Source organism: Hippopotamus amphibius, chromosome 16 (genome assembly GCF_030028045.1).
Source record: "Hippopotamus amphibius kiboko isolate mHipAmp2 chromosome 16, mHipAmp2.hap2, whole genome shotgun sequence".
NCBI lineage: Eukaryota > Metazoa > Chordata > Mammalia > Artiodactyla > Hippopotamidae > Hippopotamus > Hippopotamus amphibius.
In genome coordinates, this window is record NC_080201.1 from 4728152 (window position 1) to 4755043 (window position 26892).

Sequence of the window (26892 nt, forward strand, 5' to 3'; positions counted from 1 at the left end):
CACGTTTTGGACGATGAGACTTTGTAGATGGCGCCAGGTGATTCTAGTGCCCAGCTGGCCCGCGTCCCGCTGACCCCACCCCTGTCTTGCAGTGTCATGAAGCCGCCGTGTCCATCTACTGCAGCATGCACCACCAGAGCCTCAGGCACTGGGCCCTGGTCTCCGTGCTGTCCTTGCTGGCCTGCTGCCTCATCTACTCGCTGACAGGTAAGGGCCCCTGCCCGGGGTGCCCAGGACCTGGGTACAGAGCGGTAGGAGAAACCAGAATAAGCAGCGTGTGTATAGAGACCCTATCGCATCCTGAGCGCAGTACTAAGCGGTTTGAGGGCCTGTGCTCATTTCATCCCTGACACCCCCAGGAGAGTCCACAATTCATAAAGGAGGACACTCAGGCTCAGGGCTGCCAACTAGATGTGGCAAAGCTGAGGTGCAAACCCTGGCCTGTCTGTCTCCTAAGCCCCTGCTCTTACATCCCCCACGCCCCCACCTGCCTGTCTGGTGGGATGGCAACAGTGATGGCTCTCACAGCGTTATGTCTGGCCAGTGGTCTACAGAACACTCTCTTGGATGGGTTTGAACATCCACGGACTGGTGCAGGAAGCAGAAGGGTGTTCAGAGGTGACAGAAGTGTGGCTCAGTGAGGGGCTGTGCCACGCCCAAGGTTCCACGGTACATCCAGTGCACAGCCCAGGGCCCGGGCTCAGGCTGACTTCTGGCTGCTTTCCTCCAGCCCATTAGCTCTTTCTCTTCTTGGCCTGTTGGAGCCTATGATTCAGGAAGCCCTGGGGCTCCCGCAGCTGTGTCGGGGGCCTTGGACACTTGCTGGGTGACCTCTGTCCAGCAGGGGAGGTCCCTGCCGTTCTGTGGCCCCTCGGTTGGACCCAGTGGTTGAGAGTCTCCTCCAGATGGTCCAGGGCCCGCAGGGTCATGGGCTGGAGAAAAGCCAAAGCTCTTGGTCAGAGACGGGTGTCTCGGGACAGGGCAGGCGACCCGGAGGCCGAGAGGCAGTACTGGGTTGTGGGGGCCTGACTTCTGCCGTAACGAGCTGTGTTATTGCAGACAGTTGTTGACACCCTGGGTCTTGATTTTCCCCATCAGGAAAATGGGTGCGTGGCCAGCTTCTTTCTCTAGGTGCTGTGAGGGTGGGACGGCAGGGCCCTAAAAAAGCATTGTTCAAAGTGCTTCCAGTCAATCCACACCCACGAGTGGGCGCCTTCTTAGAAGAACAACAAGGGACAGTCTTGCCTGTCAATGTTTTCAATTATATGAAACGCCTGTGGTTCATAGGTGCCCCACAAACATCTTCCTCTTTGTCCCCCAACCTGGGAGGCAAACACAGTTTCCGTGATGGATGCGTTCTTAGGAAACCTTCCCAGTGTTAGTGAGTGATGATGTGAAATTCCAGCCTGAGGGTTATCCCAGCCTGGGAGGCCTAGGGCAGCCAAGGCAAGGAATTCAAGCAGGAGTTTGAATCAGAAGATCCGAGGATCCTGTAGGCTGAGGACAGGAAAGGCTTGGGAGATTCTAGAACTTTCTGTCAGCTCCTAGAGGAAACCTTCGTGGTGGTAGCTCCGGGTACTGTCAGCCTGTCAGAGTCGAGGTGAGGAGACGGCATTTTTCTAATCAGCTCTCCTGGGTCCCCCCTTTGCCCCTCGAAGGCGTGTACGGCTTCCTGACCTTCGGGACAGACGTCTCTGCTGACATCCTGATGTCCTACCCAGGCAACGACGGGGTCATCATCGTCGCCCGGGTCCTCTTCGCCGTGTCCATCGTGACCGTCTACCCCATCGTGCTCTTCCTGGGGAGGTGAGGCCAGCTCGGGGGACACTGTTCAGTGCAGGGCACACCACCTGTCGGGAATTAGCGCGTGCCGGGTGCCGGGTGGCGTGCAGGCTGTCGTCACCTGATTCCTAGAGGAGGAGACAAGGGAGTCAGGTGGTTTGCCCGGTGTCACCCAGCTGGTGTCAGGACTAGAGCCTGGTGCCTGGGCAGACCTTGACCGCCCGGCGTGGCCCCGCCCTTTCGGCCACCCACGTGAGGGGGGTCCCTGGGGAATGAGCACCTGGTGTGGAACGGGAGCCCCGCCGGGTGTGCGGGGCGAAGCGGGGAGACTCGGGGGCACTCAGTGGTGGGCGGGTGCGGGGCTGCAGCCCCCAGGAGCCCGTGGGGGCCCGCGGTGCCTGGTCCCCAGGTCGGTGATGCAGGATTTCTGGAGGAGGGGCTGCCGCTGGGCACGTGGGCCCCAGGCCCTGGCCGAGCCCTCGGGGCCGTGGGTGCGAATGCCGCTGACCGCCCTGTGGGTCACCGTGACGCTTGCCATGGCGCTGTTCCTGCCCGACCTCAGCGAAATCATCGGCCTCATCGGCGGTGTCAGCTCCTTCTTCATCTTCATCTTCCCAGGTGAGGCCCCTGCTGCCCGGGCCGCCTGCCGGCTGGTCCTTCCCAGCTCCCGTCCCTGGGGAGGCCCTTGTGGGGGTCAGGGTGCGTGGAGGGTGGGAGCCCACGTAGGTAGGGTGGCTCCCAGCCCTGTTCACTGAGCCAGGCACGGGGCTGGGGTTTCGCACACCTTCCCTCATTAAACATCTCAATGGCCCTCAGACGTACCTGGGGGGGGGGTGGGGGGTGGGTGGGTGGTGCCATTATCAACCCATCCTACAGATGGGAAGACTGGGGCCCAGAGGCCTCCTGGGTGGAATGGCTAGTGTGTAGCAGGGCTGAGTCAACCTCATAGCCTTATTCACCCTCTCTCTGCTGCCACTCACTGTAGGATTTTATTTAAATGTTTTCAATTATATGAAACTTCCATGGTTCAAATGCGCCCCACAGACATCTTCCTCCTTGTCTGCCAACCTGGGAGGCAAACATGGTTTCTGTGATGGATGGGTTCTTACTTTTGTGAGTGATGATGTGAAATTCCAGTTGAATTGGCCTGAGGGTTATCCTGGCCTGGGAGACCCAGGGCAGCCAAGGCAAGGGGCTCCCGGAGAAGGAGGGGCACTTCAGGGGCAGAAACCCCAGATCCGTGCAGCCCTTGGCACTGGGAAGCGCTTTCAGATGTGAGCGGTGGGGCCCAAAGCGCCTCGCCGCCTCCCTTGGCAAACCACCCCCGCCACAGCCCTCATCTGGGTCGGCTGGACTCAGCCACACAGTGTCCTAAACACAGTATGGGTGGGGCGCCCACATCCTGACTGGGGCCTTGTAGCTGCAGCCGTTTCCATGCTGGAAAGGATGGGCCAGGACAGGCTTTGGGGCGGGGAGATCCGCAGGCTCTTTAGGCAGAGCTGTCTGGCTTCAAATCCCAGCAGCACTATTAAAAAAGAAGAAGAAATGACAGACAAAAAGAAAAAGATAACAAAGACGGCTGGTAGTTGTCAAATGCGTCCCAGGGGTCAGGCCCCGCGTCTGGCCCTGACGCACACCGTCTCATCCGAGACCTGAGTGTGTGCTGTCATGCTCGCTGGAGAGGCCGAGGCGTGAGGGGGTGTTGAGTGGGGACCCCACAGCTGTGCTGTTAGCCACTGTGCTGCGCCCTCTCACCAGGGGCAGGGTGAGCCCGTGGGGCCACTTTGGGCAAAGGCCCTGCCAGCCTCTTGGGTGCCTCTGCTGGGTGTTGGCTGAGCCCTTGTGAACTCAGGGCTGCTTTGAATTTGATAGCGGAGAGCTGAGTAACCCTGTGTCTCCTCCGCAGGGCTGTGCCTTATCTGTGCCATCAGCGTGGAGCCCGTAGGACCCCGAGTTAAGTAAGTGTCTGCACGTGCGGGCGGCTACGCACACGTGTGCGGGGTTCGGTGGGAGGGGCGTGTGAGTGCTGCCAGGCCCATGGGGTCCCGTGGATGGTCCAGGCCGGGAGGGGGGGTCTTGTCCCCATGACGAGGGGACAGCTGAGCCAGGGGACTCCATCCCAGGCCAGCACACTGTGCTCTGCTCAGTCCACTCATGGCCCCCTTTCCAGTCCAAGGTCTGTGGTCTGTGCTTGGAGCTTTATGTGGATTTGGGGTCTTCCTGGCTTCTGGAGGCCCGAGTCGTGCATCCTTCCCTATCCTGCACTCAGACCAGGGCAGGGTGGGTGCAGGCTGGTCCTGTCACCCCACAGACCCGTGAGCTATGGAGGCTGTGGCCCCCCCTAGGCACCCGGGCAACACCTTCTGTTAACAGGACAGCAGGTTCTAGTTGGGTGTCATCCTTGCGCAGGGTCCATGCCAATCTCCTCTGTATCATTCCAATTTTAGTATATGTGCTGCCGAAGCAAGCACAGCAGGTTCTAGTTGGATGACGCCTCAGTGCCGGACCTCGCACTAAGCCCCTTTACTCCCTCCTCTCCCTGCGGTGCCGGGATATCTCCATCCCAAAGACAAGGAGACAGAAGCTGACCCACAGGCAGGTGGCGAGTAAGGGCAGAGCCGGGTCTCGACTCTGGCCACCTGGACACAGGGCCGCACGCTTACCCGCCTCTCTGCTCCACGTTGCTGGTTAGACGAGAGTTTGGACCATCCCTTTTTTATTCAGCCGAGCGCCCTCCACTGGGCTGGCCTGTGGTGAGACTGGGACCATGTACTCTGCCACCAGTGGGCCCCACTGGACCCCCCCTGAGAAAGGCAGTGTGTGAACAGGTGATGGGCCAGAGCAGTGCTGGTGCCGGGGACCTGGGAGGCTGTGCAGATCTTGTTCCCATTGCACAGACGTTAAAACTGAGGCCAAGATGGCTAGAGAGACACCGTATTAGTTTTCTAGGGATGCTGGGAGCTTAAATCAACAGAAATGTGTTTTCCCCCAGTTCTGGAGGCGTTAACTTCATCACGTCTGCAAAGACCCTATTTCCAAATGAGGTCGTGTCCACAGGTTGCAGGTGGATGTGAATTTGGGGGACCACCACTTAGCCCAATACAGATGCTCTTAGATCACAGCAGCCACGAACTTGGGTCCAACCTGCAGGCCTGTGCCTCTTTTTCCCCTTCCTCTGGCTGCATGGAGCCCAAGCGGCAGGCCCAGCTGGCTTCCCTTCTGGGTTGAGAAGCGTTGTTTTGGCCTTCTCTAAAGCCGACTTGAGCTCAGCGCTGCCCCGATTGCCTGGGGGCCCCCTACGTGGCTCCTTCCCTGTAGCGCCCTTTCAAGTCTTGCTGCTTTTGTGTGGCACCTCGGTCCAAGTTCACAGCAGTGGCTACTGATGGGCTTTCAGGGTATTTTTAATCCCAGCGCTGCTTTAGGGCCTTCTGATCTATCAGAGCTGCTCCGAGGCGCCTGCAGCCCTGTCACATTCGCCTCTCCCCCACTTCAGCCGGGCGGGTGTTCATGGCTCTGAGCTGCTGCTCTGCGATGCTGCGTAACTGGAGATGGTCTTTCCATGACAACGGATCCGTGTGGCCTTTGTTAATGGGGCCAGAAATATCCCTGCCATTTCGTGGGAATCTTATTATCGTGGCTCTTGCCGCACTGTCTGCACCGTCTCTCCTGGTTATGTTATGAAGCTTGTGGACGTGGCCTTGTGGCTGCCAGTTCCAGCCACCTCTGTCCCCTCCTTCCTCGTCCCCCAGCCGCTGTTCCCATCTGTGTGACTTGGGGCTTTCTTCTTCCTCACTTCTGGGGGCCTCAAGCCCCTAAAGAAAAGGAGCGGGAAGGAAGGGAGTTCGAAACCAGTGTGTCTCTCCCCCCATTTCTTTATCTTTGATAAAATATTGGGAAGGGATGAGGTTATGAAATAACAGGTGGGGTGAGAGGTTTTTTGTTTTTTTCCCAGTTGTCTGGGTACTTTATTTCCCGTCTCAGAAACCCATCCCTACAGGTAAGGGAGGGCAACCTGGATTTTTTCCGAATTGCTGACACCGCTGGGCTTCGCATCATAAATTTGCTACATGTGTCTGGCTCGTCTGTGCAAAACTCCGGGAGAGCACGTGTTGATGTCGGTTTATTGACTTGGCAGGTGCTGCTTGGAGGCCTGGGGGGTGCTCTCCGTGCTGGTCGGCACCTTCATCTTTGGGCAGAGCACGGTGGCGGCCGTCATGGAGCTGCTCTGAGGGGTGGCCGGCACCCGCACACCCCGGGGTCTCCACGGCCACCCCGGTCCGCTGCCTGCACCCAGCCGTGAGACCGATGTAATTTCGTCATAAAGGTGCTGGAGAAACGGATACGTTCTGCCTTCCCAGGCTGTTCATTTGGGCTTCTGGCTGGCTCCAGGGTTTCTGGTGCAGTGGTGAGGCGTGTCTGAGTGTCGTGGGGCTGCCCTGCCGATAACCCCCGACTGGGGGCTTGAAGCAACGGAAATGCGTTCTCTTGCCGTCTGGAGGCCGGGAGCCTGGGGTCGGGGTGGGCAGGGCTGTGCTCCCTCTGCAGGCTCTAGGGGAGGGTCGCGCCAGCTTCTTCCAGCTTATGGTGGGTGCCGGCCATGCCTGGCTCTCCTTGGCGTGTGGCAGGGTCCCTCCAGTCTCTGCCGCCGTCTTCCCAATGTATCTGTCTACATTTCTCGCTTAGAGGGCTCTCCCTAATTCCACATGCCCTCCTCTTTAAAAACTGAATTACGTAACCGGGGTCTGCAAAATCCTATTTCCAAATAAGGGCACATTCCCAGGTCCCTGGCGTCAGGACTTCAGCTTATTTTTCTGGGGGACACAGTTTACCCATAACTGGGAGGTAGGTGCTGAGGCCCAGAGAACTCTGCTTTGGGGGTTTGGGATCAGAGACACGAGGCGAGGGCGTTGCTTAGTGGATGAGAACCCAGAGGGGATTTGGGGTGGCATCCGCTGGGGATGGCTGTGCACTCAAGCTGGTCCTCAGGCCAGGGCACGGGGGATGCCCAGGGAGGTGCATGCCCAGAGCGGCCACCCAGCCTGTGCTTGGCCCCTCTGCAGTAGGGGGCACCCTGAGGACAGCCTTCCACTGACTGAACTGGAGGCCCAGTGCACTGATTCCGGGGTGAGAGGCAGGGGTCTGCAGGGCTGGGTGGATTGGAGGACAGGGCCAGCTGCTCCCGCGTTGCCGTGCTCGCCCGCACGGACCCTGCCCAGGGCCTGGGACCCCCCGGATGGATGTTGCTGGATTCAGGCCACTCTTCCTGTGCCCTGGGAGGTCCTCCAGAAACCACTGATGCCAGAGGCTGGAGGGGCTGACGTCCTCGGACACCTCCCTCCAGGTAGGCAGCCGCCGGGCTCTATCTGTTATGTCGTGTCATGTGTGTGTGAGGTTGGTGGTGATAGAACCACTTTAGACTTTGGTTTTTTCCACGGTATCCACCTTTATTAATTTTTTTTTTGAGATGTACTTCACATACCACAAAGTCCACCCTTTTAAGGTGTACAATTCGCTGAGTGTCAGGTGTACAGAGTGGTGCAGCCATCACCAATGTCCGATTCCCATACATGTTCATTACCCCCAAGGGAACCCAGCACCCATTAGCTATGGCTCTCATTCCCCCCCTCTCCAGTTCCTGGTGAGCGTGGATGTGCTGTCTCTGATGATTGGTCCATTCTGGACATTCCACATGAACGGGCACATACAATACGTGGCCTTTTGTGTTTGGTTCCTTTGATGTAGCGTAATGTTTTCAGACTCACCCATTTACAGGTGAGGCAACTGAGGTTTGGGAAGCCCAAGGCTGCCTGTCCCATGAGATGCAGAGTTGGATTGGGACTGATTTGGGGTTAAATTCCATTGTCTTTTCTTTCTGCTCCTAGGAGTTGCCAAGGGGGTGGGAACTAGCTGACCCTGGGGGTGGTGATGGGGCCTCTGCCCCCTAGCGCCCTGGCTGTTGGTGGAGGCTCTGACCCAGTGAGGGGGACACAGGACCCTTCTCCAAGTGCTCTGACCAGCCCCACCACGACCTGGAGTGGCCACAGCGTCCTCCTGGACGAGGGCCTCAGAACCAGCACGTGTGCCTCAGAACCAGCACGTGTGCCAGGAGAACTGATTTCCAGGAGCATTTATCCCCCCAGAGCTGGCAGCAGGTTTGGGTGGTCAGAGGCTTATTGTTTATACCTTGTATGCTTGTCCCTGTGGCGCTGGCCAGGAAGGCTGGGCTGTGATAGGACCCTTCCCGGAGGGTCCTAGGTAAGAATGAAGCATGGCAGCTAAGGGTCGTGCTGAAAGGGAGGGCAGTGTACGAAGTGGCTTTGGAGCTGGACTTTCAGTTTTGAACACTCTCTGCCATTCGCTTTCTCCAGATTGGGCAAGATTATGCACCTCCTCTCAGGATCAGTTTCCCCACTGGTAGAACAGGGCAGGCTCAGTGCACACGAGGTGCCATCAGCATACTGCGTGCGAAGTAAAGGTGACAAGCATCTACAGTAGATGGTGGGGGACCCGCCAATGGCAGTTTTATGTCCAGAAGAGCTAGGTTGAGGTTATTAGGAGGTGAACACTGAGCTTCCTGGCAGCCAAAGGAAGAAGGGAAGTACGAGGACACTAGGGCTCACCCCAGAGCAGGAACGCACATCAGGGAGGTGGTGGCCTGGGACGAATGCTAAGAAGAGATGAGGGCGGGGCTTTTGGAGGGGTGACAAGTACCACCACCGGGTACAGTCGTTTCCGTCTGTCTGACAGGTACCGATGGCGCTGTCATAGGGCCGAGCCTCAGATCCGCCATGACCACGTGAGGATGTGACGCAAAGAAATGCAGGCTGAGGCGCCGCCCTCTGACGCCCGAGCTCACGAAGGCAGGTAGGAGTCCTCTCCTGGGCTGTCCTGCTCCAGCACTGAGTGCCTCCCTCTGGTTTGGGCCAGCAGCTGGAGGACGGAGGGGCTCAGGCGGTGTGCTCGCGATCAGGGTTGGAGCGCAGGGCTCCGAGCACGGGCTGTGGGTCTGGACCACCTGAGCTGACCCGCCTGCCCCTTACCAGCTCTGTCGCCTTGGCCAGGCCCGTCCCTGCTCTGAACAAATCTCGTCCTCAGGTTGCTGGCCCAGGAACACCTCCGTGTGTGCTGTCCTTAGCCTCAGGGTCCTTCCTCGGACCTGGGTCAGCTCCTCCCTCTCCCCTTCTTCCTCTGGCCCTTGGTCTCCATCCTCTTTGTTCTCTAAAACAAAGCTGAGGGCAGCCCTCCCTCCCAGGACAGCTGTGGGGATGAGCTGAGACAGGCCCATGGAGCCCGGCCTGTCACAGGGCAGTGGGGACACCTGTGCTTGAGTGCAGAGACCCTCATGTCTCAAGTGACAGCTATGAACGTGGCCCAGTGACGTTCTGCAGCACGGGTGACTTGTCCAGCTCTGAGCAGCCTGGGCTGCAGGGTGTCCTGAGGGAGGTGCCCTCCCAGTGGCTCAGGTGTCCCAAGGTGACCGCACAGGGACCGAGGTTCAGGAGCCGGCGCCCAGCACCGGAGGGGCTGCCTGTGTCCCACACAGGAGGGCAGCCACATGCCCTCCGCGGAAGGCCTGGGTTTTCAACCGGACACGGCGAGGAGCACAGGGGCTGAACATGTTTGGGCAGGTGAGTGGATGGCGTTTTTTAAAAAATGAGATTCATGCAACATGAAGCATTTTGAAGCGTACCCTGCAGGGGCAGGGAGCAGCTTCCCAGCGCACAGGAACCGCCGCCCCGCTCTCCTCCGGGCCGCCCGCCTTAGCAGTCACTCGCCCAGACCCCACAGCCGCGAGTCTGCTTTCAGTTTCTACGGGTCTAACTCTTCTAGGCGTTGGTACACACGTGGCCTTCGGTGACCGGCTTCTTCCCCTCCGCGTAGTCTGTAAGGGTCGCCCGTGGTGACCTGGGTCAGGTTCATTCCTTTTCAGGGCCGAGTCACAGTCCACTGCGTGGACAGGCCCCATTCTACCCGCTCATCCACGGATGGGCACTTGTGGTGCCTCTGCCTTCCGGCCCGTGTGAACGGCCGCGTACACATCTGGGCACAAGTACTTGCTTCAATGCGTCAGTCCTCTGGGGCCCAGTATATGCCCGGGCGTGGTGTCCCGGCCACGTGGTAATTCCATCTTTCACTGCAGGGGGCGGCCCTCTGGGATCTGCGCGTATCAACCCCGAGCCCTTCCTCCCCACCTGTGTACGCCATGTGCGAGGTGGTCAGCGCACGGGACCGGGGCAGACAGCCGCTCTGGGTCTGGGTAAAGCACAGCCACTGCTTTGCTGTGTGACCTTGGGTGAGCTGCCTGCCTTTCTGTGTCTCAGGTTCCCCACCTGCCGATCCCAGGATGACACAGGAAGCAGCGCCGGTGCCCGTCGAGTGCCTGGCACTGGAGTGTGAGTGCGTGCAGGCTCTTATCCCTTTCGGGGTTGATATTTGTTCTCTCCAGAGCCTGGTCCACCCACTCGGAGTCTGAGGAGGCGCTAAGTGCTGCTGGGTGCCGTCAGCACAGCCTACGAGACGGGGGGGAGCGCGGGCAGGCGGGGGTGATGGGTGGCAGAGGGTGACAGGCCCAGATAACGGGGTTCCTCAGTTGCACCTCCAGGAGCCTCCACCCCTGAGGATGTTTCTGAAATAGCTGAGCTGCTCAGAACAGCAGCACCAGGGTGAGGGTGCTGGGCAGCGGCGCCTGCGCCTCCTGCTGCTCCCCGCAGGGCCCCCGGCAGTGGCCTTCTCATGAGCCAGGCCCTTCCCCATCTTCACAGGCGGGGTCTTCTCCCCTTTACAGATGAGAAAATAGAGGCTCTGAGAGGCAGGTTGCAAGGATGCTCAGCTGGGATTTGAACCTGCATTTTACGTTTCCAACAAGCCCCCGTGGTCTCGCTGGTTTTGTGTGAGGGGCCGGCGTCAAACCCTGCGAGGAGGTGGCAGGGCCTGAGGCAGGAGGGGAGACCTGCCACGGGGAGCAGGGGCTTCAAGACTCCAGGCAGCCGGAGGAGGCAGGAGAGTGTGGGCAGAGCCTCGTCGGGCGGTGATGGCTTTACTAACCGCCAGGTTCACAGCTGGGGGCTCGAGGCTCGGAGCAGGAGGAGGTGCAGAGGTGCACAGCCTGGCTCCTGCCCTCCCCCCGAGGGCACCACGGCCCAGTCCCAGGCCCTTCCTCCGTCTCCTGCTGCCCCAGGCAGCGGTCTCCCCACCTGCCCTCCTTTCCGTCCCGCTTCCGGAAAGGGACGCGGGCTCGCGCCTTGCTCGCCCCTTGAGACCGTTGTGTATCATGGCTCTCCTGTAGCCCGGACAGGGAAGCAGGTCACAGAGGCTCCAGAATCAGACCTGAACATTATTTCAAGTCTAGGGTCTCGGTCTTCTGTCTTGTTGGAACAGAACCGTTACAGGTGTGTAGTGAAGGACTGACCGTGTCCAGGGAGGTCTGGCCTCTGCCCTCGGCTCTTAGGAGGTGATTCCCTCTAGGAACGTGGAATGTCCTCCCTGACACGGGTACCTTTGTTTACCTGGGGCCACGAGGGATCAGCGTGACCTCCAGGGGGGCTGCAGGCTGAGGTCAGCCAGACCCGCCCTCCAATGAAAACTCCCGTCACCCAGGCGCTGGTGCACGGCCCAGGTTGGCGGTTCCCTGCGCGTAATGCGTGTCACCGGGCGGTGCTGGGAGAACCGGGGGCTGTCTGCACACGTCCTGGGAGGGGACGACAGTAAGCCTGGTCTCTCCTGGACCCTCCCCCTTGCTGCCATGATCGTAACCATGAGTGTGCCAGCTTCGCTGAGTTCTGAGAGTCCTTCCAGTGAATTATTGAGCTGAGGGTGGTCTTGGGGACCCCCGAACTTTGCAACAGGTGTGAACTTGTTTGTCAAAATATGTACCTCAGAGTCATCTACTTCCATTTTACAGGTGAGAAAGCTGAGGCTGGGGTGACTTGGCTCGGGTTTCACGGCTCATAGGGGGCCCCGAGCATCCTGACAGCTCGCCAGCTGCCATCAGCTAGAAACACGGGAAACAAACACGCAGCCATCCCCAACACGAGTTTATTTGGTGCCTGCCTAGCAGGGCACTGGCTACGTGGAGTCTACTGCTGCCTGCAGGCTCGGTCCAGGCCTAGGGTGGGCACTACAGAGTCTCGGCTCCTACCAGGTGTGTGTGTGTGGGGGGCTGACAACCAGGAGGGAGAGGGGTGAGGGCTGCCTGTAGGAAGCCTCCCGTGCCGTCCCGCTGCCCCTGGGCTTCAGCAGGACCCAGCAGCTCAGGCGCTGCTCTGCCAACAAGGGGCGGACGGGCAGGGCAGGGGTCCTCCTCCACTTCAAACAGCATTCTTATTTGGACGTATATGGAAAAGACAGCTTGTATACCAAAGTTTCTAGAAAAGGGTGGACGTCCTTCACCAGAGGAGGCAGGGCAGCAGGCTCATCGGCGGGGCCTCAGCGAGGTGGTCCGTCGCGGCCCAGGGTGCACCAAGCGGCTGGAGAGGGAGAGCGGCGTCAGGGGGGAGGCCGTGGGAAGGGCACCCCCTGCCCCGGGGCCCGTAGAGGCTGCGGGGAGGCCGCAGCCCCCTCCTCCACGCAGGGCAGGAGAGCCACCCCTGCAGCCCGTCCCGCTTCCATCCAGTGCCGACTCTGGGCCGGGTGGGCCTGCGGGGGGGGGCGGGGGGGGTGCACAAAGCCAGGCGCCAGGCCCTGCGAGGAGCACAAGGGGGCCTGCCGGGTGTCCCGCGGGCACATCACATGCCCATGCAGCGGATGGGTATCCGGCTGTAAACATGGGTGGGGGGTCCCACAGGGGGCCCACCACACATGCTGGCCTCGGGGCCCACCTCCCCGGGGCCCCGGCCTTTGGTCTCATCTGAGGCCCTGCCTCTGAGACCCCCTCTGTGGAGCACTCACGCGTGGAGTACATCCTGGCAGCTGAGGGAACAGAGCAGAGGCTGCGGAGGTCTGAGCCTCCGCTCAGCCGTTTGTGCCTGGCCCATGGCCTCCCTGCCCCGCACCGTGGCAGCCCCAGGCCCTCCTCCCTGGTACCTGGCACAGAGATCCGGGAGAGGGCCTCGGGCTGGCTCAGCGTGTCCACCTTGACGTGCCGGAACGCTTTGCACACGGGGCTCTGCAGGTGCCTGCAACCCAGGGGGACGCCTGTGAGCTCTTGGGGCCCGGCGGTCGGGCCGGGGGTGCGCGTCTGACCCTGGCTCTGCCTGAGCTGGGGGCTCAGAGCTGTCATGGGAAGGGAAGGCCGGGGGTGACTGCTGGGGCCCTGGGGAGAACAGCCTGGTTCTTGCTCCCCATGAGCAGCCTTAAATGAGAGAACTTTCTTTCTGGGTTTTTGTCCTCGGGCAGCAGCTTTTAAACAGGAGCACCCTTGGCCTCAGCTGGTCAGGAACCCGGATTCAGAGCCCAGCCACGTGCGACGAGGGGCTCAAGCCCAGCCTGAGAAACGCCACCTCCAACTGCACTGAGGACCTGCCGTCTGAGTGGTGGATGCCGCTAAAACCTGACTTATCAGCCTCCCCACCAGGAGCCTCTGGGACAAGGAAAAGGGCCTGGAGCGGGGGCCAGGGCCCCTCCCCACATCCCACCACCTAACCCCGGCCCGAGGGCTGGAGCAAGAGAGTGTCCGTGGCCGGGCCTTACCTCTTCCACGCTTCCTCCGTCTCCCAGAACTCATAGACCACAAAGGTGATGCCGTCCGCCAGCCTCACAGCTGCGATGCTAGAAGGGGAGCCGAGAGGCCAGAGTCAGTGGAAGCACCATGCTGTCTGCCTGCGCCGTCGGGCTGCTCCCCACGGGGGTGCAGACAGGGACACGCACGGCCCAGCCCCACCACTGTCCTGCCCAGCAACGAGCCCAGACAGGGCATCCCCAGAGCCAGCCTCCAGGATGCCCTGAGACCCTGAAACGTGAGTCTGGCAGCAGCTGCAGCAGCCGGGGGTGGTCCGGGACAGGAAGGCAGCCTGTCGCCAGCCCGGGGCTGCGCTCAGTCACACGCTGCCTTTCCGATCAGAGCCACCCGGAACATCCAGGACTAGCCACCCAGCCTCACCAGCTGCGTGCACGTCTCTACCCTCTAACACAAGGCCTGGCCCCGCACGGTGGCCAGTGCACGGCTGTTGAGTGAATGGTAACGAAACATTTTTAAAAGGCTCTCTATTCAGTAAAAAATCTACCTTTAGAAGAAGCATCTTCCACCTGCCCCTCTGTCCACAATCATTGTCTCATTTAATCCTTGAAACAAGGAGCGTCAGACCTGGCCCAAGGCCCAGGTCACTGCTGCCTTCCCTGTGTGACCAGAAGGGCACGCACCTCGTTATAAACACGACTGACAGACCCAGGCTCCGGGGAGGGAGCGGGGGGGCGGGCCGCTAAGAACGTGGTCGACCCGGGGAGGAGGCGGCCGGCCTCTGAGGTCACAGCACCGCCCCGTCTGGCCTCTCAGCTGCCTTCCGGGTTCCTTCTTTCCCCACCTGCTCAGCAGCACAGGGCCCCAAGCATCCCTCCGCGAGGAGGATCCTGTCATGGGGGCGTCTGCTGTGTCATCACAGGCAAGTCCAGGTTTTGCTGCGCAGGACGGAGGCCGGAAAACAGGCCGCTAGTGGTGTCATGAGTTCATTACACTTCAGCCTAACATCACCCATGGAGCTGTGGGCTCGGGCCGGGCTCGGGCCTGCGTGCCGCCCAGAGGCGGGCTCGCCGCTTACAGGCCTGTCCCTCTGCTGACAAAGGCCATCGAACCCTGTGGTTCATCGAGGTTGGTCACTGCGGCGCAAGGAAAAGTAATGACGGCTGATGATTGGTTTTTTGGGGGGGCGCGGGGAGGCAGGGCGAGGCCTCTGGCGGGGGAGGGGTGGACGCCCCAGCAGGCAGGCGGGGGGCAGGGAGCACACACAGCCATTCAACAGCCGGGAAGCTACTGCCTGATGCCCCCTCCCCCGCCTTCCCAGCCCTGGGCCCCTTCCCCCGCCCTGCATTTTCGCCCCTGATGAGGGGGCACCGCTCCTGTGGCTCTGGGCGGGCAACACCCGCGTGCCCACCACTCCCAAGAGCGCCCCGCTTGTAGGCTGGCATCGTGGCTGTAATGTGGCCCGAGAGGCCTGTGCGACGCCCCAGACCCGTGCTCCTGACCTTCTGGAACGTCTCCAGCTCTGCACATGGCCCCATCCTCTAGCAAGTTTCTGAAGCCAAAGCATCTCAGACTCCACCCTGCCTCCTCTTTCCACACCCGCCCCCACCCCATCCCAGCCAAGGGCAAGCCCAGTCAGCCCCCGTCCACAACAGATGCCAGCCCTGCCCACGTCGCGCCAAGGCCAAGTCCCCTCTCTGGGTGACCGCAGGGCCTCTCCCTGGCCCCCAACTGCACACCTGTCGCCATCCTTTCCTACACAAGGGAGGCAGGACTGAGTCGCCCTCCTGCAGAAGCATCTCCCCCATGCTCCCTGGTACCTGGAACAAGCGGGGCCTGCCTGCCGCCCTGACCCCACCCCCGGTCACGCTGTCAAGCCACACCAGCTGCTTGCTTTTTCTCAAACATGGCACCCCCACTGCCACCCCAGGTCTGGGCACTGGCCTGTCCCCCACCACCTCCCCCAGCCTCGGGTTCTGCGGGCAGGGCTGCTCGTCACTCAGGCCCCGGCCCCCAGGCAGCCCCTCCCCCAACGCCGCCCGTTTGCAGGCCTCCACAGCACCCACCACCACGCGGATCCGTCTCTCTCTACCTGCTCCTCTCCCACCACCCAGAATTAGCAAGAGTGGCAGCCTGACAGGCTGCACCCCCAGGGCCAGGCCCACCTGCTTCACCAGGAAGCAGGTGCACGCACACGTGCTCTTGCGGGAGCAAAAAAAGCAACTGGGGAGGGAGAGAATCGAGGCGGGGAGCAGGCACGGAGGCCTACGGCTACTGTCTGCCGGGTGGGGCCCAGACGGGAGAAGAGAAAGCCCGGCAGCTTCTGCCAACAGCCCTCCGGGAGCACCCCAGCAAGGATGCGGCCCTTGGCAGCAGGGACAGACGGTGAGGCCCTGAGGGGCAGGCGCCACAGAAGCTAACACTGAGCGGGTGCTGGGTGCCGGGCACGGGCCTCCGCCCGCCACAGTCACGACTCCACTGACGCCTCCAGCCGCCCCAGGGAGCGGGTCCAGCCAGTGGTCCCACGTGGCACATAAGTACGCGGAGGTCAGCGACGTGAAGTCACTTGCCACGTCGGCACAGCAAGGAAGAGCCCGAGCTAGGACTTGAACCCAGCTCTTATAACCGCCCTGCCAGGTGCTTCCCTGGGGTCTGGTGTGTTCTCAGGGGCGAGGCTGGTCTTGCCCTGTGCCTCCCACCCCAGGCAGAGCGCCTGGCCGTCGCCCGGCCCCGCGGCTTACTCACTGGAAGCAGTTCCTGGCTCCGGCGGTGCCCCGCAGGTACTGACGCAGAGAGTCCAGGAACTCGCCCAGCTGCTCGGGGCACACGGCCATCTCCTGCCGGACCAGCTGCAGATGCTGCGGGGCCACAGGACCAGTAAGCCACCCCGCGGGCTCCCCCCAGGACCCCACCCAACCCCAGTCTCCCCGGGACAGGACAACTTGGTCAAAATAAAACGAACCCCCCCGCCCCCGCCAAACACACTTTACATTCTTACACATGAAAGGTGGAGGAAAATGAACTAAACGTATGAAGCCAAATGCAGGAAGTAGTCCCACAAGTGCGGAAAAACAGACAAGGGGGTTTAGAGAGGCTCTCAAGAGACTGGGAGCTGCCTGCAAGGCACTGGGTCCAAGACGACAAGATGAGTGACCTGCAAAATTGCTTCTGATTCAATCACTGTTTTGACGTCACTGTCCTGCTGACCACGTTCCTCCAGGCCAAAGGGATCACAGCCCTGGAGCCTCTAAGGACACTCCTGGGAGGGGTGGGTGGCCAAGGCTGGGGCTGCATCGGCCCCTGTGGTGGTCCCAGGGAGGGGATGTCAGGGACACTGAGCCCCCTGCACCTTGCATCCTGGCTCAGGCAGGGATGGGGCCACAGGAGGGGGTCCTCACCATGTTGGTGCCTTCTTCATCTGAGAGATGCTGCTGAAGGTCAAACCAAAGGGTCTGCAACAGCAAAGCGTAAGGAGATGCTGGAGACGGAGGCCACCTCTGCCAGGGAGGCTTCCAGGACCACCACAATGACCCTGGAGCACCCAGGGCCACCAAAGAGCTCCAGCCCCTCCACCCCCAAGGTTCCAGGGGCTCTGGAGTCCCTGGCCTCCAGGGGAGGGAGCTCCGAGGGCCAGGCCTCTGTGCGTAGGGCTCAGCCCACCCTCCGGGCACAGTGCTGGCTCAGAGGGGACCTGGGAAGCCAGGCTGGGAGGCCAGCCACAGGAAGTGGCACAGATCCTCCTGGCCGTGGCATCTGGGGGCACTGGAGCCGCAGAGGCCAAGCAGCCCTACCGCAGAGAACACAGAGCCGGCTCCACTTGGCTGCACCCAGGATGCTGGGGTTTTGCCACAACTGCCAGCAACAGCCTTGTTGGCACCAGATTCCCTGACAACTTACAAATCATCCCCAACCATAACCCCCGGTGCCCCGTGAACATGACAGTCTGAAGGAGGTGGTCTGTGCTTGCCGGCCCTCCGCCAAGCCTGGGCTGAATGCTTTATACCAAGTCTTCTGTAACTTTCCAGACTCCCCTAGCTCAAGGCTGCTCCACTGTGAGCTCTAGGAAAGCAGGAACCCTGTGCACCTGCTCCTGACCACGGGCTGGTGTCTACAATGGTGAAAGCATCCCTATTTCAGAGCTGAGAACCCAGAGGCCACAGATGCTGCTGCAGGGTCAGAGCCTGAGTCTCCCTCCTGATTCACAGAATCGCGATCCTTCCTCCTTTAACTTGGGCACCCCAGTAAACACCACCTCAGTGCCCAGCCCTGTCCATCTCCACGAGGACAGCCTGTGTCCCTGCTGCAGTCCTGCACCCAGGTCCTTCTCCATAGAAGCATGTGTGTGAGGCACTCCAGCTGGTTGTTAAGGAAGACAGAGAGAGAGGCAGATGTGCAGGGCCAGGACCCATGCGGTCACCACCTGGAAACTTTTAATGATGCTGGAACGAGGGGCCCCGTAAGTTACACAGCCGGTCCCAGAGAGGGTACTGACTTTCCAGGGACACAGGGTTTGGATGTAGGTGTTTGCAAGTGGCCAAGTGCACCTGGCAGGGCAGCTCTCTTTCCATCGTTTTAAAACCGTGTAGGTGGGCGCCTGGAGAGCAGGGGCTGCAACGGGTTCTCTAGGGTTCTCCCGGCCAGCAGGGCCATGCGGGAGTGAGGGTGAGGATGAGGTAAAGGGGAGGGGAGGGTGGGGGAGGGCCGGCGGCACCCACGTCTGCGCCCTCCTCTCCCTGCCTGGGCACCCCAGCGCTTCAGGGACGCAGGCAGAGCCAGGAACGCTCAGGTTGGCCCGGGGAGGGCGGGGCCCAGAGCCGGTCCCGGATTGGCCCCTGCTCGCGGCCCGGACCAATCAAAAGCCGAGAAGAGGGCCCCGCCCCGTTTCCAGGACGCCCAGGTGCTCCTCGGTTTCCAGCCAGCCGGTTGTTAAGGCGACTGGGGCGCTAAAAATAAGCTTCAAAGAGCCTCCCTCTGGGGGCGCCCGCAGAGTTGTTATGACAACCGGGCCTCAGGGTCCCCGCCGAGCCTTTCCCACCGCTCTCACCCAGCAGCCGGCTTTAAGGGGGGGTAGATCCCACCTCGCCCTCAGCCCTGTAGGTGGGATCGCCGCCGCCTCCCTCAGAATCCCCTGCAAGTCTCAGCTCCTCCTGGGGAGCCCCACCCACTGCCCTCACGAATCCCTCAGAACTAACCCACAAACCCATCAAAGCACTATTTTTCTTTTGCCCTTTGGCAAAAGATATAAAAAATTCAGAAGAGTAGGAAAAATGTGAACTTGCCACTGCAACCCTACAGCCTGGAGATACCTGCTCTCTAGGTTTACGTAGATATACAGGTATGGTACGTGCACACGTTGTGGCATCCGAATGGCTGATGATAACTGCTAAATAACACTGATGATATTAAATGCTAACTGTGCAGCAGGCTCTGTGCTAAGCCATTAAGACATCATTTTATTTAATCCTCACAACGACCCTGTGAGAGGTACTATTCTGATTATTTTTTCCATGGTTAGAGGAGGACTCTGAGGCTCCGAGAGGGTAAGTCACTGGCCCAAGGTCACACAGCTGTTACGTGGTATAGCCAGGATTCAAATACAGGCAGTCTGATACCAGAACCCTACTGGTAAACCTTAAGGCAAATTATTTTCTTTCTTCCAACAAATGGTCATTGTTATGGGCTGAACTGTGTTCCCCCAAAATTCATATGTTGAAATTCCAATCCCCAGTACCGCAAAACATGACTGTATTTGGAGACAGGACCTTTGAAGAGGTGATTAAGTTAGAATAAGGTCACATGGCTGGGCTCTAATCCAATGACTGGTGTCCTTATAAGAAGAGATCAGGACCCAGACACACAGATGCACGGAGAAGACGACCATCTACATGCCAACGAGAGAGGCCTCAGAAGAAAGCAGCCCTGCACACATCCTGATTTCAGATTTCTAGCCTCGATCTGTGAGAGAACAAATGCCTGGGTTTAAGCCCCAGCTCTGGCTGCCCTGGGGCCATATCCTGAGTACCTACTGAGCCATGAAACATTCTCCGGAAACATGATTCCATAAAGGCTGTACCTCTTTCCATCACCTGTGGACATGCCACGTCACATTTAAAAGACTTCACGCTGCCGGTCATTCTAATCTCTCCTGGGACGCCACCATCCTTCACTCACCACCTTGCTGGGTCTAGGCTAAGACCTGCCCAGACCACCCCGTCGCCTTAATGCCTCCTCGAAGCTCTGTCCCCTTGCTGCCCAGGACACTGCCAACTACCTTCTGCTCCTTGAGACGCCCCTCCTGGCTCCGCCCACCCTCCACAGCTCCTCCTCTCCCCTGGTTCTGTACCACGGGCATGTTCCCAGGTCTATCCTAAGTCCGCACTCCACCTGGGGAATGTCCTATCCAAGGCTCCTCGACTTCTGTCTTGAGCTCTGGCCTAACTCTGCACTCCCTGGGGGCTGGGAGGGTGGAGGGAGGATGGAGGGACGGAGGTGGGGGCTCAGTGGGCTCACCTTGTTCTCCAGCCGTCCTATCAGCCCTGCCAACCTGCTGATCTGAGCTTCCAGGCCCTCCTCCTTGGGGTCCGAGGTGACTGGGAAAGAGGAACAGAGACACTGATGGTGGGCAGGGCCAGGCCTGGGAGGGGGGAGCTCCCAGCCTCCCTCAGGGACTGTGACCTGCCCCCAGCCCTCCCAGTCTCCATCCCCATGGGAGGCCCAGGCCCTATCTGGACCACTCTCAGGATCCCTCCAAGGACTCCCCAGCCAGTGCCCCCCACTCCAGGCCACCTCTGTCTCTCACCAGGCGGAAAGTTCTTTCCTTGCTCCGTGGCCATGAGCTTGTGGTTGGGGGCGTAGGGGGGAGTGGGGCTCCCAGACCAGGTCTCCACCACACCGTGGCTGGGTTTGCTGTGGTTCTGTCTGCAGAGTGAGCGGGGACACACACTGTGAGGGCGGCTGCAGGGCCCTGTCTGCTTGCAGCAGCTCCGACAAACATTCAGCACCAACAGTGGGATGACACGTGCATGGAGCCCGCCCTGTGGAGCCCCGTCCCTGGGAGAGGACACTGTGGCCTTTGTTTTACAGGGGAGGACGCTGGGCCCACAGGCCGAGGCCACGCTGCTAGCGGGGCAGGGGCGGGATGGGAACTCAGATCCTTTCCAGGAATCCAGGCCCTGTTCAGGGGAAGGTTGGGTTCCAGGGCTGGCGTGAGGCTGAGCCAGGCGCCCACCCTCCCCGTGGCTCACAGCTGCCCCCCCTTGGGCCTGCCGGCCTCCCAAGGAGCTGCTTCAGCGTTCAGTGCCCGCTGGGGTGTGAGCCTGGGTTTGCTAACAAGCCTCCGTCCAGAAAACGAAGCCCTAAGACACAGTCGAGAGAGGGCATCTAACAAGACAAAACTCTGTGATCCTGACCTCAGCCTGGCCCCATCCCGTCCCGACACCACCCCCAACGCACACCGATGTGCACACAGGTGCCTGCCCCGGCATCCCTGACACGCGCACACGGCCCACCAAACACTATGCCTGGCGCGTAGCAGGGACTCAACAAACGCCCAAACCCCCATGTGCAAAAATGCCGGAAAACTCACCACAGACCTACAAGTACACACAGACACACAATCCTGTGTGCACGGCTGACACGCCCGGTCCCCAGCGTGTCTGCCTCCTGTGAGCCTGAAAGCCCAGCAGCCTCTCCCTGTGCAGAGGGGCCAACCCCACCCGCCACGGGAGGAGAAAGGCTGGCTGAGTCTTCGAGGTGTCAATCCTGGCGCCTCTGCAAATGCAGACCTTGAGTGGGTGCAGCGGGAGTCCCCCAAGGGCGGCAGGGTCTGAGCCAGTGGCTCGTGCCTGGGTCACGAGGTCCCCAGGGCTGGGAAACAGGATGCCCGGGGGGACCCGCAGCTGAGAGCCCAAACAGCTGAGATTTGGGCGGTTTGAGGTGGGGGCGCAGGTGCGGCGGATGTGTCTCCCCATCGCGGTGTGCCACCCCTGCCACCAACATCCCAAAGTAAGGTTCCGAAACGGGGGGCGGGCAGGTGGAACCGCCGACACGAGACACAGCGGCCAAAGTGCCGGAAATCAGCTGTGAAAATCGTGCCGCGGTCCTCTGTTCTGCAGCAGGATAGAAACCACGAGTTTTTTTAATCAGGATAGTGATTTTTAAAATGAAGAAAATCTACGTGACAGCTTCCAGAGCTGGGGCTGTTAACCTTGGGGACCCTCGGAATCACACGACTGATCACGGATGCAGAGTCCCGGGCTCAGCTCCCAGGGACCCTAATCCAGCGGGCACAGCCGGGGCCCAGGAACGTGCACCATGCATTTCCCAGGTGACGGGGCTGCAGGAGCTCAGAGCAAATGCATTTTGCGAACAGTATCATCCAGCAGCCTTTGCAATCGTGTCTGAGTGGCACCAGCCCCCACCAACCAAAACACACACGTAAAACCCCACCCCCAGCAGCCAGCAGCCTGCTGTGCACGGTCTCTGCCTGGGAAACCACAGCCGAGATTCAAGGCTCAGTAACGTCTGGGCATCTGGCAGTTGCCCCCGCCTGTTTCTGTTTCTTTATTTCCCCTTTGCCCCGGGCACATCAGCTTTTCAGGCATGAGCAGGCAAACAGCAGTTGGTCGGAACTTGGGACAGCAAATGCGTGGGCCCATGGTCCCCAGGGGCTGGCCCCACCGAGCCGGAATGAGACTGCTCCTCTCCAGACCCCAGGCTCACAGCCTCAGCAGGGTCCCCTCTAAAGGCGGGGGACCCCAGGTGCTTTTCCACGGCTTCAAGGACCCACAAACAAGGCTTTAAATAACACTAATGAACACTGGGAGAAAACCACTCCGTTTCACTGCTCCTTCAGTGTTTCTGAGGTCAGGGTTTGAGGCTCTGTTTTCATCGCCCATCTACCATCTCACAGCCTCTCTTTTGGAACAAAAAGGGAGCAGGCCTCACACTCAGGGTCCAAGCTGGCTGCGGGCACCAACAGGGCTTACTTTTACAATTTCTTCACTCACAGCATGGGATGCTTGTTCTTCGATGATGGTAATACCCACTACAGTTTCTTACATTTATTCCCCGGTTTTAAAAAATGAGTCCAACGATACAGTGGTTTTAGCTCAACAATTATGTGAGCGATACGGAAATGTGGCAAAATCGACCCGCGTCTAGGAACTAGTCCTAACTCTATGAGGAGGGAGGTGTATAATGGTCCCCACGCAACAGCTGGGGAGGTGCAAGCACAGGGAGAGGCAGCAGCCCGCCCAAGGTCACCCAGCCTCCAAGCACACCAATGTCCCCACCAAGCAGCAGGCCAGCGCACGCACAGCCCACTCCCACAGGACCCTGCGAGGCCCCTTCGACGCACCGGATCTGGCTGGTCTGCTCCTCGATGGCCTCCACCGCGCTCTCCACCGAGCTCAGCAGGGACTGGATCTGATTGGCCGTCTCCTTCAGGAGGAAGCGCGTCACAAACTGGTCCACGTGGCTCCCGCCCTCGTACACCTGCGGAGGGGAGGGGCGCGGAGCGGAAAGGGGCTGGGGAGGGATCGTGAGTGGAGATCCGGTACAGAGGTGGGGGGACACCTGGGGTCGGTGTCTCTGCTTTGCACTGGGATGGGGGCACCCAGGGCTCCTGCATGAAGGCAGGGACTGTGGACTCAGAGACCAAGGTTTGAGCCCTGGCTGCACCAATTACTAGTTCTGTGACCTCCACGACCACAACAGAAATCACCGTAGCATCTGTCTATCTCATAGCAGACACCCAGTGTACAGTAGCTGCTATGACAAACATGCTGATGCTGAGGGTGACGATAAAGATGGTGGTGGTCACTTCTATTCAATACAGTGATGGAAGTCCCAGCCACAGCAACCACATGACAAAACGAAATAAAAGGTATCCAAATTGGAAAGGAAGAGGTAACGTTGTCACTATATGCAGATGACACAATACTATATATAGAAAACCCTAAGGACGCCACACAAAAACTACTAGATCTAATAAATGAAATAAGCAAAGCAGCAGGATGCAAGATTAACATTCAGAAATAGGTTGCATTTCTTTACACTAACAATGAAATACCAGAAAGGGAATGTAGAAAACAACACCTTTTAAAGCTGCACCAGGGGCTTCCCTGGTGGCACAGTGGTTAAGAATCCACCTGCCAATGCAGGGCACACGGGTTCGAGCCCTGGTCCGGGAAGATCCCACATGCTGCAGAGCAACGAAGCCCGTGCGCCACGACTAATGAGCCTGCGCTCTAGAGCCCGAGAGCCACAACTACTGAAGCCCGTGCGCCTAGAGCCCATGCTCCACTACAAGAGAAGCCCCCACAATGAGAAGCCCTCGCACCACAACAAAGAGTAGCACCTGCTCGCCACAACTAGAGAAAGCCCGCGCACAGCAACAAAGACCCAATGCAGCCAAAAATAAATAAATTAATGAATTAATAAAATAAAAATAAAATAGCACCCAAAAAAATGCCTAGGAATAAACTTAAGCAAAGAGGTGAAAGACTTATACCCTGAGAACTATAAATCATTAATAAAGGAAATTAAAGAGGAGTCAAAGAAATGGAAAGATATCCCATGCTTTTGTATTGGAAAAATATTGTTAAAATGGCAATACTACCCAAAGCAATCTACAGATTTAATGCAATCCCTATCAAACTATCCATGACATTTTTCACAGAATTAGAACCAATAATCCAAAATTTTATATGGAACCATAAAAGACCCAGAATTGCCAAAGCAATCTTGAGGAAAAAACAAAGCAGGAGCCATAACTCTCCCAGACTTCAGACAATACTACAAAGCTACAGTAATCAAAACAGTGTGATATTGGCACAAAAACAGACATATGGATCAATGGAACTGAACAGAAAACCCAGAAATAAACCCACACACCTACAGTCAATTAATATTCGACAAAGGAGGCAAGAATATACAATGGAGAAAAAGTCTCTTCAGCAAGTGGTGCTGGGAAAGCTGGACAGCTGCATCTACATCAGTGACATTAGAACACAGCCTCTCACCATACACAAAAATAAACTCAAAATGGCTTAAAGACCTAAACATAAGGCATGACACCATAAAACTCCTAGAAGAGAACATAGGCAAAACATTCTCTGACATAAATCGTACCACTGTTTTCTTACGTCAGTCTCCCAAGGCAATAGAAATAAAAATAAAAATAAACAAATGGTACCTAATCAAACTTAAAAGCTTTTGCACAGCAAAGGAAACTATAAAAAAAAGAAAAAAAGAAAAGACCACCTATGGACTCGAGAAAACATTTGCCAATGATGCGACCAACAAGGGCTTACTTTCCAAAATATACAAACAGCTCATACAACTCAACAACAACAACAAAGACCCAATCGAAAAATGGGCAGAAGACCTAAACAGACATTTCTCCAAAGAAGACATCAAGATGGCCAACAGGCACATGAAAAGCTGCTCAACATCACTCATTATTAGAGACATGCAAATCAAAACTACGGTGAGGTATCTCCTCACATCAGTCAGAATGGCCATCATCAAAAAGTCTACAAACAACAAATGCTGGAGAGGGTGTGGAGAAAAGGGAGCCCTCCTACACTGTTGGTGGGAATGTAAATTGGTGCAACCACTACGGAGAACAGTATGAAAGTTCCTTAAAAAAATGAAAAATAGAGCTACCACATGACCCAGCAATCCCACTCCTGGGCATATATCCAGACAATACCATAATTCGAAAACATACATGCACCCCTGTGTTCACAGCAGCACTATTTACAATAGTCAAGACATGGAAGCAACCTAATTGTCCACTGACAGAGGAATGGATAAAGAAGATGTGGCACATATACAACGGAATATTACTCAGCCATAAAAAAGGACGAAATAACGTCATTTGCAGAGATTATCTAGATAGTATCACACTAAGTGAAGTCAGTCAGAAAGACAAATACCACAGTACATCACTTACATGTGGAATCTAAAATCTGACATAAATGATCTTATTTATGAAACAGAAACAAGCTCACAGACATAGAGAACAGGCTTGTTGCCAAGGAGGATGGGGTTGGAGGAGAGATGGAGTGGGAGTTTGTGGTTAGCAGATGCAAACTATTATATATGGAATGGATAAACAACAAGGTCCTCCTGTAGAGCACAGGGAACTATATTTAATATCCTAGGATAAACCATAATGGAAAGGAATATGAAAAACAATATGTGTATATATATATATATATATATGAAACTGAATCACTTTGCTGTACATCAGAAACAACTAAAACAACCTTATGTATCAACTATACTTCCATAAAAACAAAAAAACCCCAAAACCCTCCTGTGCTGATGAGGTGGGGTGTGCCTGTGAATAGCCACCGCACCCCAGCCTGGGCAGCACAGCGAGGCCCTGTCTCTCTCATTAGAGGAATCCTGCATCTCCTAAGTGCTCCATGTGCCCCCGAAATAAATAACACAATTTTGCCTTTAAACATAAAAAGGTGGATTCTCTGGCCCTGGGCCTTCATGCTGCCACCCAGAGAAGCGGCAGAAGAGAATCCAAAGCAGCTGGAGAGGTTAAACTGTCCCCCCAAAGAAAGTGCCTGAGACAGAGTCCCCAGAGGGAGGGGACTAAAGGGGAGTCTGGGGGGGGCGGGAGGGGGCACTTAGAGGCCACGAGAATAGGAACCCTGGGGCATAAGATGAAGAGGGTTTTCCATCGGTTTTGCTCTGTGATGTGAGACAATTTCGCCTTTTGTCAAGAATCTGCAGCAGAGACATTGCTCAGTGCTCCTGGATTCGGTTGAGTTTCTTTTGGCTTCAAAAGCCTTGACAGGGGGGAGGGAGGAGGCTGGCTTAGCCAGGTCACTCCGGGATGACACTGTGCTGGGAGCCGGCTCTGCAAGCCCTGTGCTGCTCTCGGGCCTCCTCTGCCAAGACCCCACCCGCCAGAGCCACCTGCCCTGGCACCTTGGAATTCTGCCCAGTCCCTGGCCGGGCAAGGGCTCTCAGGGAAAGAAAATTAAACCATCCATCACGCGGACCGGGAATTAATTAGCGATAATTGCACAAAGGAGCCACGGCTAGAGACGGAGAGACGGAGAGATGGAGGCGAGGGCGGGGAGCAGGGGAACACAGGCGGGGGTTGACGGGGGCCGAGAGGAGAGGCGCGCGCAGGCCAGACGGGCGGCGTGGAGGCGGCCCTCCCACCAGCCCCGGCGCGCTGGAGGCAGGCAACGAGCCCACAGCAGAAAGCGTGTCCGGTTCCGGCAGCCTGATGCCCTGCAGTGATCAGTGATCCTTCCCAGCAGACGGCTGAACTCACACGCTATCCTGTGATCAACGGACTCTGGACAAACGAATGACCCTCAAAGAACAAGAAGACATAACGAGGTAACCAAAAAAAAAAAAAAACTGAAAAAAGAGAGAAAAGCCACTAGAAGCCATCAAGCAGAAGAACAAGCTACAGTGAGTGTGTTAAAAGCACCCAGATAAGTGACTCAGGGCACACT

At 58.1% G+C, this 26892-nt stretch overlaps 2 protein-coding genes and 1 non-coding gene across 5 annotated transcripts in view; 1 reads left to right on the top strand and 2 right to left on the bottom strand.

The window, feature by feature from the left end:
• The window catches only part of SLC38A8 (solute carrier family 38 member 8), a 36700-nt gene extending 22719 nt beyond the window's left edge, over positions 1–13981 (top strand). The window contains exons 7-13 of the mRNA XM_057713618.1: positions 93–207; positions 1659–1806; positions 2192–2400; positions 3689–3740; positions 5918–7123; positions 8530–8646; positions 13120–13981. Coding sequence (XP_057569601.1) covers positions 93–207; positions 1659–1806; positions 2192–2400; positions 3689–3740; positions 5918–6011 — 618 coding nt within the window. The 3' untranslated portion in view covers positions 6012–7123; positions 8530–8646; positions 13120–13981. The remainder of the gene's footprint in view (positions 1–92; positions 208–1658; positions 1807–2191; positions 2401–3688; positions 3741–5917; positions 7124–8529; positions 8647–13119) is intronic.
• On the bottom strand, positions 4150–4253 carry LOC130839455 (U6 spliceosomal RNA). Its single transcript, XR_009049851.1, has one exon. It is a non-coding gene; the product is annotated as a U6 spliceosomal RNA (small nuclear RNA).
• The window catches only part of NECAB2 (N-terminal EF-hand calcium binding protein 2), a 38741-nt gene continuing 23564 nt past the window's right edge, over positions 11716–26892 (bottom strand). For all 3 annotated transcript variants that reach the window (XM_057713616.1, XM_057713615.1, XM_057713617.1), the window contains 8 exons: positions 22755–22891; positions 20196–20314; positions 19907–19986; positions 16795–16848; positions 16142–16254; positions 13411–13488; positions 12805–12896; positions 11716–12248 (listed from right to left, as the gene is read on the bottom strand). In XM_057713616.1, coding sequence (XP_057569599.1) covers positions 12208–12248; positions 12805–12896; positions 13411–13488; positions 16142–16254; positions 16795–16848; positions 19907–19986; positions 20196–20314; positions 22755–22891 — 714 coding nt within the window. In that variant the 3' untranslated portion in view covers positions 11716–12207. The remainder of the gene's footprint in view (positions 12249–12804; positions 12897–13410; positions 13489–16141; positions 16255–16794; positions 16849–19906; positions 19987–20195; positions 20315–22754; positions 22892–26892) is intronic.